The sequence below is a fragment of the Liolophura sinensis genome, chromosome 3, assembly GCF_032854445.1.
Source record: "Liolophura sinensis isolate JHLJ2023 chromosome 3, CUHK_Ljap_v2, whole genome shotgun sequence".
Classification (NCBI taxonomy): Eukaryota; Metazoa; Mollusca; class Polyplacophora; order Chitonida; family Chitonidae; genus Liolophura; species Liolophura sinensis.
In genome coordinates, this window is record NC_088297.1 from 13844351 (window position 1) to 13866142 (window position 21792).

General features: G+C 39.6%; 1 protein-coding gene across 1 annotated transcript; it reads right to left on the reverse strand.

Moving 5' to 3' along the window:
- Window positions 1–247: 247 nt before the first annotated feature.
- Window positions 248–21591, reverse strand: LOC135463538 (HAUS augmin-like complex subunit 7). The gene is made up of 9 exons (XM_064740797.1): window positions 21526–21591; window positions 19310–19416; window positions 17356–17432; window positions 16490–16551; window positions 15141–15259; window positions 14031–14201; window positions 12227–12326; window positions 10563–10772; window positions 248–457 (listed from the first exon to the last, which is right to left on the reverse strand). The coding sequence occupies exons 1-9, from the start codon at window positions 21589–21591 to the stop codon at window positions 413–415; spliced, it is 957 nt and encodes a 318-aa protein (XP_064596867.1). The 3' UTR covers window positions 248–412.
- Window positions 21592–21792: the final 201 nt, after the last annotated feature.

A 21792-nucleotide genomic window follows, 5' to 3' on the forward strand; every position in this document is an offset into this window, starting at 1 on the left:
TCGCAAAACACGGAGCTGAGACTTTAATGTGTTGTAAATCACTTTGGGTAGGTCTACAATTATCCTCATCCTCGAAGTCTACACTTGATTTAATTGTAGAAGCTTAGGGTTGAATGGAAGTGGACTTCTCATAAACTGAGTGAATTTACGGGTTTTCTTTATGTTTCATATCAAAATGTAAATGTCTTCATGGGATGTACACAAGAACACTGCCAAATTGTACTGTATGTATGTCAGAGTAACAATTTTCTCCATATTCGATCTGTATCATGTTCAAAATGAAACATACCGAAGTGTTTCAATTATCATGACAAAAAGCAACAATAAACATATATCCATAAGATTTTCACCATTTGTCAAACAGAAGGGTCTATCGAACTGCCTCTTCGTGAATTCGACTCCTCCAAAATCTTCACATAATTCTGAAATTTCGCAACAGCTGCCATGGTAGAATCCACTGAAAGAAAAACAAAAAAATATGGATTTATTTATTTATTTGGTTTGGTGTTTGATTGACGCTATACTCAAGGATATTTCACTTATACCATGCTTTACCCACGGCCATTCGCAGATTTCCGACCTTCCAACGTGCGACTGGAGAGGAAGTCAGCAAGAACTTGTCTTGAATTCAAAAGGGACCGCATTGGTGGCATGTTCCCAGGTTATTGTAGTGCACTAGCACAGTAGCCACTTGGCCACAGAGGTCCCCAAATGATGAAGACATATTTAATTCATATGAAATATAATTCATTCAATAATCTGAGATGTAAAGGAGAGATTTATATGCCCAGCTTGTACAGCCCCTAAAATATAAAAAAATCATTATCAACCCTGAAATATAAAATCATCATCAAAGCAATAAGTAAAGCAACGCGATAAGCAAAAGCAATCCAATAAGTAAACGCAGAACAATACGTAAAAACAATAATATGAAGTATTTTATATTATACATTATTTTTACTTTATGTACACTTTATTTAAAGTTGGATTAAACTTTGGCACCCTTTCATATATGAGACCCATATGTACAAGCTTTGGACCTCAGGCCCTTGGTGCTTTGTAAACACTTTTATTTCTTTTCAAATGACATGTTTTCATGCCCATCCCACTCAAATTCCCCATATCGCGATCAGTGGAAATCTCACTAAAGTCACGGGTTGCAGATTGCTGGAAGGCACGTCACTTTACACTGGGTTTACATGGACGACAGCTGTGCCATCTGGTTATTATACATGTAAATACTGTCTTGAACTTGGTACAAGTATCTACACCGTGCTAATTTCTGTATGAGTATTGCAGCCTTCATCTTGTACCAGTATTTATATTGCTGACCTCTGAAGGAGTATTTGTACAGAGCTAATTTCTGTATGAGTATTGCAGCCTTCACCTTGTACCACTATATTGCTGACCTTTGAAGGAGTATCTGTACAGAGCTAATTTCTGCATCAGTGTTACAGCCTTCATCTTGTACCACTATATTGCTGACCTTTGAAGGAGTATCTGTACAGAGGTAATTTCTGTATGAGTGTTACAGCCTTCATCTTGTACCAGTATTTATATTGCTGACCTTCGAAGAAGTATTTATACAGTGCTAATTTCTGTACGAGTATTGCAGCATTCACCTTGTACCACTATATTGCTGACCTTTGAAGGAGTATCTACACGGTCCTAATTTCTGTGTGAGTATTGCAGCCTTCACCTTGTACCACTATATTGCTGACCTTTGAAGGAGTATCTACACGGTGCTAATTTCTGTGTGAGTATTGCAGCATTCACCTTGTACCACTATATTGCTGACCTTTGAAGGAGTATCTGTACAGAGCTAATTTCTGTACGAGTATTGCAGCGTTCATCTTGTACCACTATATTGCTGACCTTTGAAGGAGTATCTGTACAGAGGTAATTTCTGTATGAGTGTTACAGCTTTCTTCTTGTACCTGTATTTATATTGCTGACCTTCGAAGGAGTATCTGTACAGAGCTAATTTCTGTATGAGTATTGCAGCCTTCACCTTGTACCACTATATTGCTGACCTTTGAAGGAGTATCTACACCGTGCTAATTTCTGTATGAGTATTGCAGCCTTCACCTTGTACCACTATATTGCTGACCTTTGAAGGAGTATCTGTACAGAGCTAATTTCTGTATGAGTATTGCAGCCTTCATCTTGTACCAGTATTTATATTGCTGACCTCTGAAGGAGTATCTGTACAGAGCTAATTTCTGTACGAGTATTGCAGCATTCATCTTGTACCACTATATTGCTGACCTTTGAAGGAGTATCTGTACAGAGCTAATTTCTGTATGAGTGTTACAGCCTTCATCTTGTACCTGTATTTATATTGCTGACCTTCGAAGAAGTATTTATACAGTGCTAATTTCTGTACGAGTATTGCAGCCTTCACCTCATACCAGTATGTTGCTGACCTTTGAGAGAGTATTTACAAAGTGTTAATTTCTGTATAAGTATTACAGCGTTTGTCTTTGTACCAGTTTTTATGGTGCTGACCTTTGAAGGAGTATTTACAAAGTGCTAATTTCTGAATGAGTATTACAGCATTTGTCTTTGTACCAGTACTTATAGTGCTGACTGTTGTGCACTTGTCCTGACTGTGGTGCTAGTATTACAGTACATATATCTCTCTGAGCATTGCAGTGCTGATCTCTGCAAGCAAAATGTTTGGGGTTTTACATCCCAGAATCGCTTTGTGTAAGAGGACCCTGACCTAGATGAGTTAATGTTTCCTCTAGTCCACTTGGGAGACACGATAAAGCTGACACGATAACGTAGACAATACTTTTCTGCCAGTCTTGCATAAATAACTCTGCCTGTCAGTGTGACATAAACAGGGGTCCCTATGAACACTTTCCAAGAGTATAGGATAAAGAACTGGGTTTTCTTTTCTTCTACCTTTCATAAGCCAATTTCTATGCAGCACAGCAACCAAACAAAGAACAAAATCAGGCCAGCTGAAACTCCCCTCTGAGATTATTTGTCCAATTCTGTTTCAAAGGAGGAAAGCGAGTGCTTGAGGTTTACCGTTCAAAGGAGGAGAAGAGTTGACACTATGAAGCCCATTGGAATATAATTCTGAAGGGGTTATGTCATCACTACAATGTACAAGGTATGTCTGTCTCCCACATGACCCTACAAATCACATGATAGCAACATACCATACTTCGTCTAATTCTTAGGATAGATATCAGCAGGGCTGAAAGTAAAAAAAATTACAATTCTCTTTCTGTTCCCCCCACCCCCCCCCCCCCCCCTTCAGAATAGTAAAGTTAAGGATGTGTTCTCCACTGAAATAACCTTGTGAGAAAAGAAAAACTGTTCATTCCTGTTAAAGTTACATACATATTGGCTAAAGAGCAGACCAGGTGTTCCAAAATTATACTTATTTATTTATTTGATTGGTGTTTTATGCCGTACTCAAGAATATTTCACTTATACGACAGTGACCAGCATTATAGTGGTTGGAAACCAGGTAGAGCCCGGGGGAAACCCACAACCATCCGCAGGCTGCTAACAGACCTTCCCACGTACGGCCGGAGAGGAAGCCAGCATAAGCTGGACTTGAACTCACAGAGACCGCATGGCCAAAATCATAAGAATTAGGGTAAATCAAAACACTTCCAAGGTAAAAATTTCATACTTGATATGCAGATTCATAATGAGGAGAATGGATTAATTCAACACATCAGACCTCCCACCACCCCTTCTCATGACACATCACATTTCATTCCAGTCCCGGTGAAAGCAATTATGACGTCATGATGTCACAGAAAGACTGAACATTTGTAACCGATGTGTGGGTCATCCTGTTGACCTATTTCCAGTAACACTGCTTATGATTCGTCAATTGCCTGTTCTTGATTGACAGTTCGGATAGGTCAATTGCTTATTAGAATTACCTATATTCATAAAAACTGGGCTGTAAAGATCAAATTGCTGGCCTCCATATCAATCACCTTGTTTAAATCATGTGATCACAACAAAGAAGTTAAAACCCTTCAAAGAATGATTTTGTATTTGTTTGCGCGTCCACGTTGAGGTAAAGCACGTTCCTGTTAAGAACTGGGGCTGTTGCAATCAAATTTCTGGTTGCCAAAGCAACCAACAGGAAACAGGCAGTTTGACCTATGTACATGTATATAACACAACAGAAGTCAGACACATGACTCAAAATATGGCAGAAAAGCTCATATGGAGTTGAAAATACTTGTAATTTAAACTGGGGCTAAGTCATACACATAGCAAAGTGCACATTCTTTCAAATTACACTTCCTTTCAAATTACAAAATCTTCAATGAGAATGTGTGTGTCACACTCAGGTTTGAAAATTGGTGACCTTTTAATTTGAACCTTGAAACTTGTACTTCAAACTAGAATAAGTTTCCTAGTAAACTTCCCTATTAAATATTGTTAGTATTGCAGTTAGAAAGTCCATTATTATGAACTATACCTGTAGATTAAATTAAGAACTTGTCTGCAGGGTCGGGCTATTTCTACCTACACACAAATCAACCATCTTAATTTAAAACATTTGCGCTTAAATACTTTAGGCGAAACATCTAAATTTGATCAATGAACAATGGACAACTCATTTCAATTTAGGTATTTATTTATTTGATTGGAGTTTTAGAGCGTAGTCCAAATTATTTCACTTCTATGACAGCAGCCAGCATTTCAAGCTGCTTTGATTACCAGTGAGAGGAATATAATGTCGACTACAGCCTTCGGGCTTCAAACATTCTATTACCATTTCTAAACTCACCACTGTTCACTTGAAAGGGTAGATGTTCACCTCGGCCACTCTCTCCTGTGGGCTGTTTCTTCAGGATCTCATATGACAGTTGGGTAGAACGCAGTCCATCCTGGAACTACAAGTACAAGCAGATCAATACACATCAAAAAACAACCCAGCCTACTGGGCAGAGTTGTCCATCCTGGAACTACAAGTACAAGCAGATATACCACACATCAAGAACAACCCAGTCTACTGGGCAGAGTTGTAGTCCATCCTGGAAATACAAGTACAAGCAGATATACCACACATCAAGAACAACCCAACCTACTGGGCAGATTTGTAGCCTGACCTAGAACTACAAGTACAAGCAGATATACCACACATTAAGAACAACCCAGCCTACTGGGCAGAGTTGTGGCCCATCCTGGAACTACAAGTGCAAGAAGATATACCACACATCAAAAACAACCCAGCCTACTGGGCAGAGTTGTAGTCCGTCCTGGAACTACAAGTACAAGCAGATATACCACACATCAAGAACAACCCAGCCTACTGGGCAGGGTTGTAGTCCATCCTGGAACTACAAGTACAAGCAGATATACGACACATCAAGAACAACCCAGCCTACTGGGCAGAGTTGTAGTCCATCCTGGAACTACAAGTACAAGCAGATATACCACACATCAAGAACAACCCAGCCTACTGGGCAGGGTTGTAGTCCATCCTGGAACTACAAGTACAAGCAGATATACCACACATCAAGAACAACCCAGCCTACTCGGCAGAGTTGTAGCCCACCCTAGAACTACATACAAGTACAAGCAGATATACCACACATCAAGAACAACCCAGCCTACTGGGCAGAGTTGTAGTCCATCCTGGAACTACAAGTACAAGCAGATATACCACACATCAAGAACAAGCCAGCCTACTCGGCAGAGTTGTAGTCCGTCCTGGAACTACAAGTACAAGCAGATATACCACACATCAAGAACAACCCAGCCTACTGGGCAGAGTTGTAGTCCTTCCTGGAACTACAAGTACAAGCAGATATACCACACATCAAGAACAACCCAGTTTACTGGGCAGAGTTGTAGTCCGTCCTGGAACTACAAGTACAAGCAGATATACCACACATCAAGAACAACCCAACCTACTGGGCAGAGTTGTAGCCCACCCTAGAACTACATACAAGTACAAGCAGATATACTACACATCAAGAACAACCCAGCCTACTGGGCAGGGTTGTAGTCCATCCTGGAACTACAAGTACAAGCAGATATACCACACATCAAGAACAACCCAGCCTACTGGGCAGAGCTGTAGCTCACCCTAGAACTGCGTACAAGTATAAGCAGATATACCACACATCAAGAACAACCCAGTCTACTGGGCAGAGTTGTAGCCCACAATAGAACTACATGTATGTACAAGTACAAGCAGATCTCAAGTATTAGACACATGAATGCGAAAATTCAGCTCAATACATAGACTACTGATATTGGTAATTTAACAGTAAATAATATACACACAGTGCATCAGTGATGAAGCATCCACTTGGTGTCACTGTGCTTTACATGCATCTAAAACTTCAGCTCAATCCTTGCAGTACTTCTGTGATATCACGCCTACCATTTACTTTAACACTTATTATAACACATAATACAGACTTTTACAGTTTTTAATAATTAATATGTACACAGTGAATGAGCAATGGAACATCCCAGTTATCAACATGAAAAACCTAACATTTTGTTTAACACTAATTCTAATACACACTACCCTAAGTCATGAATTTTGTAGATTGTGGTATTTAGTATGCACACAGCAAATCAATAATGGAACATTCTCCTCATGGTATGCTGCTCTTTGTATTGTGTGCCAAACCTGAGCTCAATACATCCTGTACTTTTTGGAGTAAAAGAAAGCTAAAATCTGAAGTAAGGTTCATCATAGAGGCAACTGAAAACTAAGCATAAAAATACTTTCATTTGTTCTGTCAGATTTTTTTGAGAGTGCTTAAAGGCCTTCAAATACTTGAAAACTATGGTGGTCTTCACAAGCCATACTGACGGTATTTAGGAACCCTGACGACACGTCACAATTTTTTCCCGATAATTCACCAAAATTAAGGAATTTTTGGGAATATTATTTCAAGAATCTTTAATTCATGGGTAAATACAGTTATTCCAACATTCACTGTCGTGATAAGAGTTGGATAAACTTCCCGTGACATCAGAGTTCCTAACCTCTGATAGCATTGTTAATAAAACCCACCTTAGAAGTCAAATATTTGAGCACTCTTTTCACAAAAATCTAAAAAAATAAATGAAAGTATATTTATGCATAGTCTTAAGGGGTCTACCAAGTGATGCCTACTTTGATTTTTAGAGGTTTTTTCCTTTAAGATACCAAGCCAAACATTCGTTTCACATTTTGTTTGGCATTGACGCCCACGCCTTCGCTCTGGGTATGACATAAAGCTATACTTCTACTTTATACACACAAATCACATGAAATGTCCTTTGCATACAATTTTTACAAATATCTTTAGAAATTTCTCTATATTCATGTATTAACAATATTACAGGGCCAGCATGGAAGAGCTCCAGGTCCATGAGGTTAGCCACTGTTCATGACAGTTTCACAATAAAAGGGTGTGTTAAACTCTCATGTAAACTCTGCCAAATTTCACCATAAAAAATTCAAGGATGAGGTAGGTGTCTCGGCGAACAAAACAAGGCACTCACATAATCCCTGATCCCTGATCGTCTGATATAGCAATCAGAATAGAGATGAAAGCATATTTTAATCTGACTGCTCTTTAATTCCGTACTTAATTCTTTTTCAGCGGTTTGACAGCAGTGACTTTTACGCAAACCGGTGTGTCTGGAGTGACAATCCCCTGTATGTTTAGTCATGGTTGTGTGAACATCTACCAAAGACCCACCCTATTTCTTCTAATTTTCTGGTCTGCTCTTTTCAACAAGTACCTTTAACAAAGTTGCACAGTTTCTCTTTTTTGACACAGTAGGTCCATCCAAAGAATCATACATGTCTTTACTTTTCCAAATAAAGTACGAAAAAAGGCTAATTTCTTGATTTTAGCACTGCTGACAGTTGCCCTAATTTACCAAATATATAAACTTCATTTTGTTTTCTCCTCTAAGAAGTCCCCATGTAGGGATACAATTCTTACACACTGTTCAACCTACAGTGTACATTAAAGGGGCAATGAACGGCTTACAAGCCCATTGTTTAGCAGATGTCGGACAACTTTTACCAGGTTTATGGGTTTGGAAATTTTCTCATCTACCAAAAGCTTTCTGTAACATATAGGGCTACAATTTTTGTGAATAGAGCCACATACAGAGTACACATACGGGAGAAAAAAAAAAGGCTATTGGCAGAGATTGTCATGTAGCACTAGGGTCCCAGGACAAAGGCTGATGTAAGTGTGCCTTCCCAAAGACTACAACAGACTGTTTAAATCATCCACAACCATTGGTGCCAGCTAAGCATTTGCTCAGCCAATCATGCTGTTACAAAAGTCACAACAGTACACGGACAGTCAAATGCGGTTTGTGATTTGCTGCAAGCTGGTGCACAAACTTCTCAAAAGGCAGTGGCAGTCTTTACATTGATGTTGCCTGTATGCATATTATAAATATAGTGGAAACTTCCATATCTTGAGTATTACACTTGAATCCCCCATACATACCCTATTAGTTCTCATGGTTTGGTCCAATGTGAACTGGTTAAGCGAGTTTTGGTCACATGTTCCCATTCTAAGGCTGCATTGAATTTCTAATTCTCTGTGCCATATGGCTTTCCCGAAGGACCAAACCTGCATGTTATATGGATAATTGCTAGGTAGGTTGCATCGCATATGTTTCAAGTAATATTTTTTTGTCATTGAATTAATGAATAGAAACTTACTTTTATGGTGAGGGTAGATTCATTCAGATTTTTTACATTGTTTGCCTTCAAGGCCCTTTACAATGCGGTCACTGAGTTCGAATCCAGCTCATGCTGGCTTCCTCACCAGCAACCTGCGGATGGTCCTGGGTTTCCCCCGGGCTCTGCATGGTTTCCTCCCACCATAATGCTGGCCGCTGTCAAATAAGTGAAATAGTCTTGAGAACGGCATAAAACACCAATCAAATAAATACTGTGAAGTACTAAACTTTCGTGCGGAAATAATTTTTGCGGATTTCGTGGCCAAGAATTTCCTGCGAAAATTAATTCCAGCGAAAAAAATATCCAATACTGAATCATGTACTACAGGTAGTAGTAATAATGAAGGGAAATCTTCGCCAGGGTGACAGGGGTTGTGCTAAGAACACCCAACGGGCCAGCTAATTTTTTTAACAGCAGGGAAGGGAAATTATGGTTTAAAGTATACAGGAGATGAAAAAAAAAGCTTAACCTTCCATCCAAGTACTTACATTTACACACCATGCTTTAGACTAGGCAAAAAAAAAAAAGAAGCTTACCCTTCTATCTATGTATGAGAGCCCATAATATAGGAGCCAGATTCCGACACTGACACTCCTCCCCTCCCACCCCTCTTACAATACCTTGCCTTACTTTGTACAGGTGAGCTAAACACACGCCTTGGCACACTCCTTTTTCTGTTAAGTGACCAATTTAAAGCACGTTGTTACTGACTGACTGGTTGATTAGGCTACACAATCCTGTGTGGGTATGAAACAGTGAGTTATGTCCCTTGATTTTAGAATGTCCCTATCGACACACATTTACACGTTACAACGTGATGTTAATTCATATCAACATAATAGATACATGTCACAACAAAACAGTTCTCATTATGCATTGTGAAGGTTATATAACCTGGGAGAAAAGAGTTTAACATTTCACCAATTATAAACAAGCCAAGAGAAGGATAAAAGGCTGTTAGTGATTAGCATGCCATTAAGATAACATGGCTTCAAACAACCGACCCTATCCTTACTTCCTACACTAAACTTCAGAGGCTAATTCCACAAAGCCATTTCTGACTTTAGTAAAAACTTACAACATTTTCACAATGCTTAGTTTTTGGTAATGGAAGTTGAAATTTGAACACATTTGTCTTTAGATAATATTGATGAGGTGGACCATACTTTGATTTCTGAAGTTGAAAAATAAGCTTTAAGATCGCATTTCAAATTTTGACTTATGTCAGAAATTGCTTTGTGGAATCAAATCCACAAAGTACAGGAGGCCACTCTGTATTTGATCTAGGTCAGATTAGCTTATTTGCTATCTACCTAAACAAATTTTTTCAGGACAAAACACACAGTAATTCTGGGCAACTTCAAAGACTTAGATGAAATCCAAAGGCATAAACTTGCAGGATTATCAACTGATTGCTGTTTTCTCCCCATACCCAACACCTGGATTGAGTGACAGCAGCCCGGTTTATGGGTGGAGGAACCAGAGTGCCCAGAGTAAACCACCACCCCTAGCCGCTAGCTCCATACCTGGCAAACATCCCTTAATTTATTTGATTGGTGTTTTATGCCGTACTCAAGAATATTTCACACATATAATAGCAGCCAGCATTATGGGGGGAGGAAACCCATGACCATCCGCAGGTTGCTGGCAGACATTCCCATGTACGGTTGGAGAGGAAGCCAGCATGAGCTGGACATGAATTCACGACGACAACATTGGTGGGTGGCTCCTGGGTCGTTGGGCCGTGATGGCGTTCTAACCTCCTCAGCCACGGAGGCCCCCTAAACCACCTCTCATTAGTCTGACACAGAAAAGATTCATGTACAAGGTTCATTGAAGTGTTCAAACTGACCTCTTTCAGACCTGACAGGAGGCTGTGAACCCTCTTCACAGCCGGCCCCAGGGGTGTCAGGTGAGGCTGGGGTTTGTTACACCAGGGACGGATCTCATTCTCGAAGCTGTATGTGAAGCCTGTGATGAACTGTCCCAGCTCCTTCAGCATCAACCCCAAGGTAGTGCTGACATGGTTCAGGTCAGAGTTCTGGTCCTCTTTCTGAGGCAACTGAATCACATCAAACATACATGTTACTAGAGACGGGTCATTCCAGGTCATCTCTGAAAGCTGTTGAAGAAACGTGTTTGGGTTTTGGTGAACTCTTAAAAGATACATGAAAAGGTAATAGGAAGGGCATAGTTTTACGGAAAATGAAGACATGGAAGACGGAAGACGTGCTAAAAAAAATGAAATTTTTTTTTAAATTTTCATTTTGAGGCATATTTTATATTTTTAATAACCCTTTAACTTTATGCAAATTTTTCGTCAGTAGTCAGGGATGATTAGAAATGGCATAATTGATAAATATAAAAGCAAAGCTGGACCAGCTTAGCAATTCAGGCTTCTCCCCCCCCAACAAAGTTGTTTTCAGGGCTATCACTGCTGACATCATCACAGCAGACTACTTAATTTCCAGACTGACTGCTTGGCGTTTAGGAAAACTCTAGGTTTAAAGCAATTTTTACCGTCGAAGAAGAAAGTCGAGAACATTTTTGTACTTTTATATGTTGGGCTGTATCTCAAATTCCACATCAAGAAATAAAAACCAAGCATTTCACATATCCATAGCATATATGAGGAACCTTTGGGCTGACATTTAAGTTATGTAAGTGAGGCTGGGGAAAGAGACGAGAGAAAATCCTACCACTTTGATGGACAGTGATTTGAAGCCGGATGTCACCAAGCCCCTGGCCGCATATTATTCATTGAGTAAATAGATTGCACTTTCAGCTATACCCTAAGTGACCTAAAATTTCTCTGATAAACGTGCACTTTTAGAGGCCAACAAATGTCACAAAATATTAATTTTGGTGCTGAAGTTTAGAATTTTCCAGTAGAAATAACATCCCATGTTCCAAGCAAACCTCAAAACAACTTTCTAAAATCAATAGAACACCCTGAATCAGGAAAAATGGACAAAATGGTCATGGACAAAATTCATGGTCATTTAGGGGTCTCCATTGATCGTTGCATTATTAAACTGACACTAAATGTAAATGACCTAAAATTTTGTCCATGATTGTTAATCTTGTTCCTTTTTTTTTTTAGGTATGTGTTTCTGAGGTTCATTTAGAAAGAAGGGTGATGTGCTACTGGAAAAATACCAGCATCACCATCAAAAGTAATATTTTATTACATTTATTTGCCACTAAAAATGGCAAATTTTTTAAGTTAAAAACTTCACTTTTAACAAGCGCTAAATTTTTGAAATACCCTAATTCTTCTAAAGCAGACTGTAGAACATTACATTTCTTTACCAGCCTTTAGGGAAAAGTAAAGATATGAGTACGTTGTTCATCAGATGGTCTAACCACGGGAGAAAAAAAAAAAGAAACTCTATATTCCTGCTAGAATTACACATATACTGGCTAAAATGAGCAGACTAGATGTCCCAAATTTTAGAAGAAATTGGGTAAAAGGCTAAGCACTTCATGAGTGCAATTCAGAAGAAAAGATATCACCTCTTCCAGCAGTTCTTGTAGAATTTCTCTCTGTCTTGTTAGCTGACCCATCAGATCGGAGTAACTCTCAGACAACTGCTTGACATCTGGTAGAGGAGGTCTGGAGATGCACACAAAGTCAAAGTTCAATACCGGTACCAGATTTTCTGTACTTAAGATTGATTTTTGGTTTAATGCCATACTCAAGAATTTTTTCACTTACATGTAAATTACACAATGTTGGTCAGTCTCATGAGTGGAGGAAACAGGATTGCCTGGCGTAAAACACCAACCTCTGGCAAGTTATTGATGAGGGGCCTCCAGGCAGTTAGCGTGCTAGTGCAGAAGATTGAGCCAGGAGCCTCTCACCAATGTGGTTGCTATGAGGTCAAGTCCAACTCATGCTGGCTCCCTCTCTGTTCATATGCGGGAAGTTATGCCAGCAACCTGCAGAGGATCATGGGTTCCCCGAGCCCATCCCCACCCCCCCACCCCCAACCACCGAGTTCTGCATGATTTCCTCTCACCTTACTGGAAGTGAAATAATTGTGCACATTTGACAAACAGGTTTACAAATAATACTGACAGATAAAAACTGGTCTAATAAACATTAAACTGTGCAATTAGTCAAACGAGCATCATCGACTGCTAATGTTCACCCAGGCCCCATAAGCAGCGTCCAAAGCCGGCGGTCTGAACCCACACCTCATGTTTCCTCGCAATTGATCATGTTGATATGCAATACCTCTCATCACTGACCTTCATCAGGTACCTGGCAAACCTTTTGCTGTTAAAACAGAGGAACCTGGGTTCAAACACGCAACTTCATGGGTCAAGGAGCTTCCTCATAAGCCAGTTATTTAACCATCAGAGCTCGCAAGACCTCACACATATCTGAATACCACAACTGTAAAATGTGTATAGTATCTTCTTTTTCTTCATAAATATATTTTTTTCAATGGTAACATCTTTGAATGAAATTTAAAAGTTGCTTATTGATCAAATACATACACAAATTTATTTATTTACTCTATTTGACTGGTGTTTTATGCCCAACTCAAGAATATTTCACTTATATGATGGCGGACAGCATTATGGTGGGAGGAAACCAGGCACAGCCTGGGGGAAACCCACAACCATCTGAAGGTTGCTGACAGACCTTCCCACCTATGGCCAGAGAGGAAGCCAGCATGAGCTGGACTTGAACTAACAGCGACCGCATTGGTGAGAGGCTCCTGGGTAATTGCTCTGTGCTGGTGTGCTAAGCTCCCCCGGCCAGGAGTCCCCACATACACAAACTGCCTATTTGACCTATGAAGCAGCAGTCAAAATACAGACAGCCGGATTCAAACATGCGAGTGAGTGAGTGAGTGCTTGGGGTTTAACGTCGTACTCAACAATTTTTCAGTCATATGACGACGAAGGAATCATAAGGGTGCATGTAGGTGTAATGTGCCTCCTTGTCGCAGGACGGATTTCCACCGCTCTTTTATTTAGTGCTGCTTCACTGAGACGACTTACCGAAGGCAAGTAAGCCGCGACGCCCGAGCCATTATACTGATATGGGTCAACCAGTCATTGCACTATCCCCTTCATGCTGAAGGCCAAGCGAGGAAGTTACAACTTCCTCTTTTAAAGTCTCAGGTGTGACTCGATCAAGGATTGATCCTGGATCTACCGGTCCCGAAGCGGACGCTCTACAAACTGTGCTATCCAGGCCGGTATTCAAACATGCAACCATTACTGGTCACAGGCCTGAAAATCACCGCAAGCCAGAGATTTAACCAGCTGAGGTTTTAAAATGAATTTTTGAAATGTTCCTTACTTGTCTTTGGTGAACCCTCTTTCCACCCAGGATCGCTCTAGCTTGTGAGCAAGGTCCGGTGGCAGGAGTGTGATGGCAGGGTGGAACAGCGTGGTCATCCTCTCCTGAGTGACCAGTCTCTCCAGATACACAGAGTCCTGTGTGAACTGCTCCTCCAGGCTCCAACTGTCACTGTAAGAGACATCACATAATCAGACATGTGCACCCTAACTAAGCACTCTGTACAGTCCTGAGCGAACTGCTCCCCTGGGCTCTAGCTGTCACTGTAAACATGGTAACAGCCAAATAAGGGTGCTTGAATCTGTAAGGGATGAAATTTCATCAAGTTTTCTTTGATGTTTACTTCACACTCTGATTCTCTATTTTCTTTAGCTTTCCGTTCAGTTAAAGATGAAAACCAAATTCAAATAATAAATATCTTAAAACTGACAAACATTGAACTTGCTGTGAAGCAAAGGCAGTTGGTTCACAACATTTCCTGACTAGGTGGAGTAACTCACTGAGAAACACTACCTTCTGTAAATAGACAAGCCTCTGTTAAATGTTGATGTTTACTGCCTCCTGCTAAAAATTTATCTAAAAAACTGTACGCGACTGCTTTTGAAGACCTCTGCCCAAGCTGGCAGTGTGGACCTTATGTACATGTATATGTTACTAAAATTAACAGCCTCAATTACCCCACCGGGTTGCTCCCAGGGGGAGAGGTTTATAAACATATTTCAGCAGGTTTGCTTCAGAGCCATCAAGATAAAATTTCAAATTACATTTTCACAGGGGTATTATGATTTCTAAAATTTTCTCGAAAGTAGGCTGATCTATTCACATCTGGCTGAAGACAGGACAATTCTTTGTTCAGCTTATAGAACTTCAAACATCACTAGCTTACCATTTACTGCCAAGGAGTGCTTGATGCAAAAAGATACCAAATAACAATCGACAATATTTCCGAAAGATAAAAAAAATGTATTTTAAATTCAAACAAATGCCTTACTATGCCACTGATCAAAGCAATATCCTCCACACTTAGTCAGTGTGACTCGTATTATAAATTCATGAAATTCACTTTTCAACGCTTTGGTAGTGATATTGATATCAGGTTTAATCACTTACCTAACAACTCCTGGCACACTGAAGGACTTTGTCTGCGGATCTTCGGCTGAGTCAGCAATGCTCACAATGTCCAGCAACTGGTCCAAAAACAACCACTGTTTTGGTCCTGTGGTCACTCCCTATGCAGAGAGAAAAACAAACACAGCCATGTGTGTGAGACAAAGACTTCCAGAGCCTTTATATATGATAGCCATGGCTTAATAGTGAACACCTTTCTTCATCAACAGTAGCTAGCATTACGGTGGGAGGAAACCGGGCTGTGGAACTCACAACCAATCCGCAGGTTGCTGGCAGGCCTTCCAATGTACGACAGGTGATGAAGAATTACAGTATCAAACAATGACTTCAGACTTGATGCTTACGATATACACACAATCGTCCAATTTCAACATTTTAAATGTACCAGTTCTTTAGGTATTGACATAAAACACCAATACATGACAAAAAGGGGGATTACCCTGTAAAATTTTAAAGTGATGGGAATTAAACGGAGTTCAAGCAATTCTGTACATGAATGTAGTTAAATTCACAGATGTGTGCAAAAAAACCCCTCAAAAACAGGAACCTTGTTACCTTATCACTTTTCATTTATTTTTTTATTTACTTGATGGGTGTTCCATGCCATACTCAAGAATATTTCACTTATCCAGTGGCGGCATGCATTTTGGTGGGAGTAAATCGACCATAAGCTGGTTGCTGGCAGACCTTCCCACAGCCAGAGAAGTGGCCTGTTTGAGCTGAACTACAACTCGCAGAGAACGCATGGGTGAGATAATCATGAGTCAGGGTGCCGAGATGGTGTGCATGACTCCGAGCTGGCGTGCTTGGCTAAGAGCTGGCGTGCATGACTCCGAGCTGGCATGCATGGCTTCGAGCTGGCGCGCATGACTCCAAGCTGGCGTGCATGGCTCTGAGCTGGCGTGCATGGCTCTGAGCTGGCGTGTAGGACTCCGAGATGGCGTGCAGGACTCCGAGCTGGCGAGCATGGCTCTGAGCTGGCATGCATGGCTCCAAGCTGGCGTGCAGGACTCTGACCTGGCATGCATGGCACCTCTCTCTCATCACTTTTTATGTTAAGCCTGAGAAACCAGCTCAAAAGCTGTCAAAAATATTATCTGTACATACAACAATCTGTGAGTGCTTTATTACTGATATTAATCAAAGGTACTTGATTCATCCTTTCATCCTGTAAGCTCTGATCTCGGCAACAACCTAGGGCACAACATGAAGAATATCCAGTATCAAGTTTTACTTAGTTAGCTGTTTGATTTACTTTGTATTTTGATTGTGCTTAATGCCGTATTCAAAAGCATTTCACCAACACAGCAGATTAGAAATTGAAATCTTACCCTGACCAAGTCAATGTCATCATAGGAACACAATCCAAGAGCAGAGGCTACTTGTAACAACCCTGGTAAACAACAGAAAAACTCACACTTTAGGAACATGATATTATTTTATTTATTTATATATTTATTTACTTATTTGATTAATGTTCTTTATGCCGAACTAAGCCCACGAGACCCTAATCACAAAGAGCTGGATTCGAACCCACAGCGATTACAATGGAGTGAGTGAGTGCTTGGGGTTTAATGTCGTACTCAACAATTTTTCAGTCATATGATGATAAAGAAATCCTTAGAATGAATACATGTAATGTTCCTCCTTGTTGAAGGGTGGATTTCCACCCCTCTTTTATTTAGTGCTGGTTCACCGAGGCACCTTATCGAAGGCAAGTAAGCAGAACAAACATTCAAATATTTCCCAACACCAATGTAAACAAAGCCAATGAGTGCCCCAATGCTTCTATTTTTGGGGACAGATATCACAAGTGCTAAAGGCAAAATATTACCTTTCTTTCCCAGCTTTTTCAAAAAGTAAAGATATGAGCATGCTGATCATTTGACGGACTAACCATTTGATAAAAAAAAAACTAAATATTCCTGCTACCATTACATGTATACTGGCTAAAATGAGCAAACTAGGTGTCTCAAAAAATTAGAGGAAATAGGATATTCACTTATTTTAATCACAAAAAAAGTATTTTTATTTATTCAACCATTGCTTAATGCCATACTAAAGAGTTTTCCCGGTTTTCTCCAACAGTAATGCTGGCCGCCGTCGTATAAGTGAAATATTCTTGAGTACGGGGTAAAACACCGATGAAATAAATAAATAAATACATAAATTTATAGGCCACCATTTCATTCCTTACTCTGTAGCCTGGAATCCACATGTGTGGTAACTGATGAGTACTGAGCATCAAGTACATCACTCACTGCCTGGTCAAACCTAAAATGAGAACAAATACTATTAAAAATCAATTCAGTACTTCACAAATAATAAGTGCCTTATTGCTAAACCTGAAATAAGAACAGTAACCAATCCATTTATCATTAACTCACTGACGGTGAATTTTTAAGCACTAAAGCACTTTTTTCTGTGGAATTCTGCATACAATCATTACGAAAATGATGCTAAAAATGATTTATCTGTATCATTTAAGCTTCAAAACACTGCGCTAATTATTTCTCTACACCTCATAGTTCTCTCAGAATGTTTCAAAATATTGGTTGCAAATGTGGTTGAAAAGGCTGAAATTTAACAGAGTAATCGCCTGGTGGGCAGTTTATTGAAGAGGAGAAAGCACCTTGGTTTAAATGGTACTACATGTACACATACTCTGTAATATCATATCACCACTTTTGCATGGAAAAAAACCATAAAAAATGAAAGTATCATTAAGTAGCAGATAGAGTATATTTGATATTAATTTATTTATTTATTTCATTGATGTTTTACGACGTACTCAAGAATATTTCGCTTATACAATGGCGATAAGCATTATAATGAGAGGCAGAGTGTGGGTGAAACCCATGACCATCTGCAGGTTGCTGACAGACCTTCCCACATATATATTTGATTTTTAACTCTGTCCTCAAGCATGTGTGAAGAATATTTCATATATACAGCATGGGCAGAGGTCAGTTCTTGGGCTGGAGAAAACTGAGGGGCCCATAGTACACCAACCACCACTGGCTAGTTAATGCTAAACTTTCCCACATGCAACGACAGTGACAGACATAATGCATATATATCACCACTGATTGAAGAAAAGAGGTCTCTCTTAAACTTATCATTATGAGCAATGGAGGCAGGATTCTAAAGGCTTCCTTACGGCCTGGACTGAACAGAAAGAAGTCTTGTGTGTCCATATGACGAAAAACCTAATTTGGATACCAAATAAATACATGGGTGACCATTTAACTCAAGTATACACCATATTTTCTTATAGCTACAAGGATATTCAATTAAAATGCTCACTTTATTTATTTATTTGATTGGTGTTTTACGCCATACTCAAGAATATTTCACTTATACGACAGCGGCCAGCATTATGGTGGGAGGAAAAAGGGCAGAGCCTGGGGGAAACCCACGACCCATCTGCAGGTTGCAGGCAGACCTTCCCACATATGGCTGGAGAGGAAGCCACCACTTGAACTCACAGCAAAAGCATTGGTGAGAGGCTCCTGGGCCATTACGCTGCGCTAGCGCGCTCACCAACTAAGCTCACTTTAAATTTTCGATTCCAACCCACTTTTGTTGGCTGAACATTCACAGGTAAAATTTTATCATAGCACAATTCACTGCAATTTTCTTGTTGAGAAAGATCTCTGATATTACATCCATATTGTTCAGATCACAATCTGGACAAGCAAGAAGTTCAAAGGTCAAATATGCCTTATGTGTACTCACACTGAAACAAATTCTGAAATATTTAGCCAACATATATTAATACATGTATATAGGTCACAGTAAAAAAGAATTGGAAATAAAATGATTTAAAAATAAATACTCTGGGCGAGATAATGAGTCATTTTCAAACATGATAAATGTGAATTAAAAGAAAATTCTTTTTTCAAATGCCACATTCATGTAATCCTGTATGCATTTTAAAAGAAAAGACATTTAATTACACCTTGTGTATTACATATATGTATTGATAATAAATCCGACATAAAATTTTTCAAAAGTACCTTTTTGTGACATTACCTTTATAATACCAAAAAATCACATTTTTCAGTAAGCAAAATCGTGTGCCTTGAGAAAATTGTAAGGGCCGCCACCTTATCAACCTTAACCAGTCAGATTTATTTGACCAGACGTACCTTGAAAACAGCCAATGAAGAATTCTTATCCTCGACTCCCCAGGCTTAAGGAGAAGCTGTGAAATCCAGGACTCATCAACATCAGATGTGTACGGGCACTCCAACATCTGCAATAGAAAACTGTTACTGCACATGACTGCAGATAAACTCCCAACACAGAGTCAGGGCTTAATTTTCTTAAATTCTTTACCACAATCTAAATTCATTCCTGTAGATTTGCTTTAGAGCAATGTGAGAATCTAGTCCAAATCTAATGTCTCCAGGGAGTCTCCATCAGCCATTAAAGGGAGACAATCAGTTTTCTAAATTGGGGACTGAATGGTGAGGTTTATGTTGTTGTCCTTTGTTTTTCCTTGACCTGCTTCTCAGATGTTCACTGTGAAGAGCAGTTTCTTCAGTACACCGACATCACATTAGCAATGTTTAAACAATCGGCACACCAGTAATGTCTGTACTAAAGCTGCCGTGATCAAGTGGCATTGACGGTCCAAGACGATTCAACAGTTGGATGTACCTTTGGTGATGCCTATACATGACTCTCTCTTGCAACTCTCTGACACATCTCTAATCACTTCCTCCAGTCAATAAGGCCTGAACTGGTAACTGGTAAGAACCATATGTTGCATCTTTGAATAAGGTGTTACTGGCCTCAAGCAAATACCAATACATCAGCTCCCTGAGTCCCCTTTCACCAAAAGTTAATGTTGGAAATTTTTTTCCGCAGAACTTGAACATTTCAAAATCACATGAACTCAAACTCTATCGTCATGGGATCAAATTCTGTGTTTACTTCAGCGAGCTGTGACATAAAAATAACCTTACTAATAGAGCGATTTGTCAAAATTTGTCCCAATAAAATCACCAAGGTAATGTGTAGTCACTGTGGCAGACAGCCTGGGTGAAAGGGAACTAACAGATCTGGACTTTCATGAGGCCTGCAGCACCTTATTCAAAGATGCTTTCACCCTGGAAAGATTATACCAGTCAAACAGTGAATACTTTCTCCAATGCATTTCTCCCAGGGATAGGAGACTGTACCATCAGGTACCAGCTAGTGCACACTTGGATGTTAAACCATCATGGGATGTCAAAAGCACCTGACCTGGACAACGTAGAGCAAGCCTTTCAGGCGCCAAGAGTTTAAACGTGGCTGGCGTCATATCCTCTAACACACGATTTCTTTATATGATTAGTGTTTTATGCTGTACTCAAGAATATTTCACTTATACGATGGCGGTCTAACATACGATCAAACAACAATATAAATTTGACTGTTTAATAATCCCTATTGTTTTTGTTTAATCCCATTACTCTGCCTAGAGCTGCCACACTAACAAATATTTTCAAAACTTTTTCATGTCAGCTTAATTCATTATACTTTGTCAATTTCCATTTTTTTTCTTTGGCCTGGTTAGTTCTTTTAAAGCTGTATTTGTGTCAAACAACTTTTTGTAAAACTCAAACCCCATGAAAACATTTCCAAATGCAAGGCAATCTGATCAAGGAAATACTAATTATGCCATCCATGCTCTCATTCAATTGGCTGTATGTCAGTATGCTAGTTCTATGTTTTCCAGATAGAGTTAGCCCCAAAAGACTACAACTGATTTTACTGTCCAAGCATTGTTGGCATCTTGGTGATAACAGGGTTAATTAAGGTCTGGGCCGATTTCTTTGTAATCAAATAAGTCTTGCATAAATAGAAGACACCAACCTGCTTTCCACACCGACCACACCAACACCGTATGGTCCTACTAACTTTAGAATAGATTTTATCATAGCCATGAAGGCTTCGACAGCGCACACTCCTGGACTGCTTATGAGATTAAGGGATTTGGCTCTCATAAGCGGCACAGACCATACATGTATATATCTTCTGTTCTATTGTTGACACTTATTTCTCAACTTGTTAGAATTTATATTTAAACCCATTTATGTTTTTGGTGCCATTCACTTGATAACGATGCTACATGGAAACGTTGTGTTAATAAACCAAGAAGTAGTATATCTATAAGAATGCCTTGTTCAGTGAATATATCCATAAGAATGCCTTGTTGAGTGTACTTTCATTCCAACTTCTAAATGCTACTCAAACAAGTTACAACAACATTGTCAAATCTGAACCACGAGATTTAACCTCATCGATGGAAATCTCAAAAAACTCCGCCAGATACTGTAATCAAAGGTTAATCTTCAAATGTAGAGAAAATCATTACATCTAATCGCTTCTTGAAAGACTTTGACATCTTGCATTCCTTCGTTTCTTTCGAAGTCGCCGCCATTTTGCACGGATATTATGACAGACATGTAAAAGTATGAATGCTGTATAGAACCGAAACATGGACTTGAGTGCATTTTTCTTCCACAACCCACACTGCTAAAAAACCTCTGCTTAGGTGTGAGTACTTGAACATACAAATCATATTGACAGATATGATTTCTAAGAATCTGTACGATATTTGACCGTCGTCTACAAAATGTAA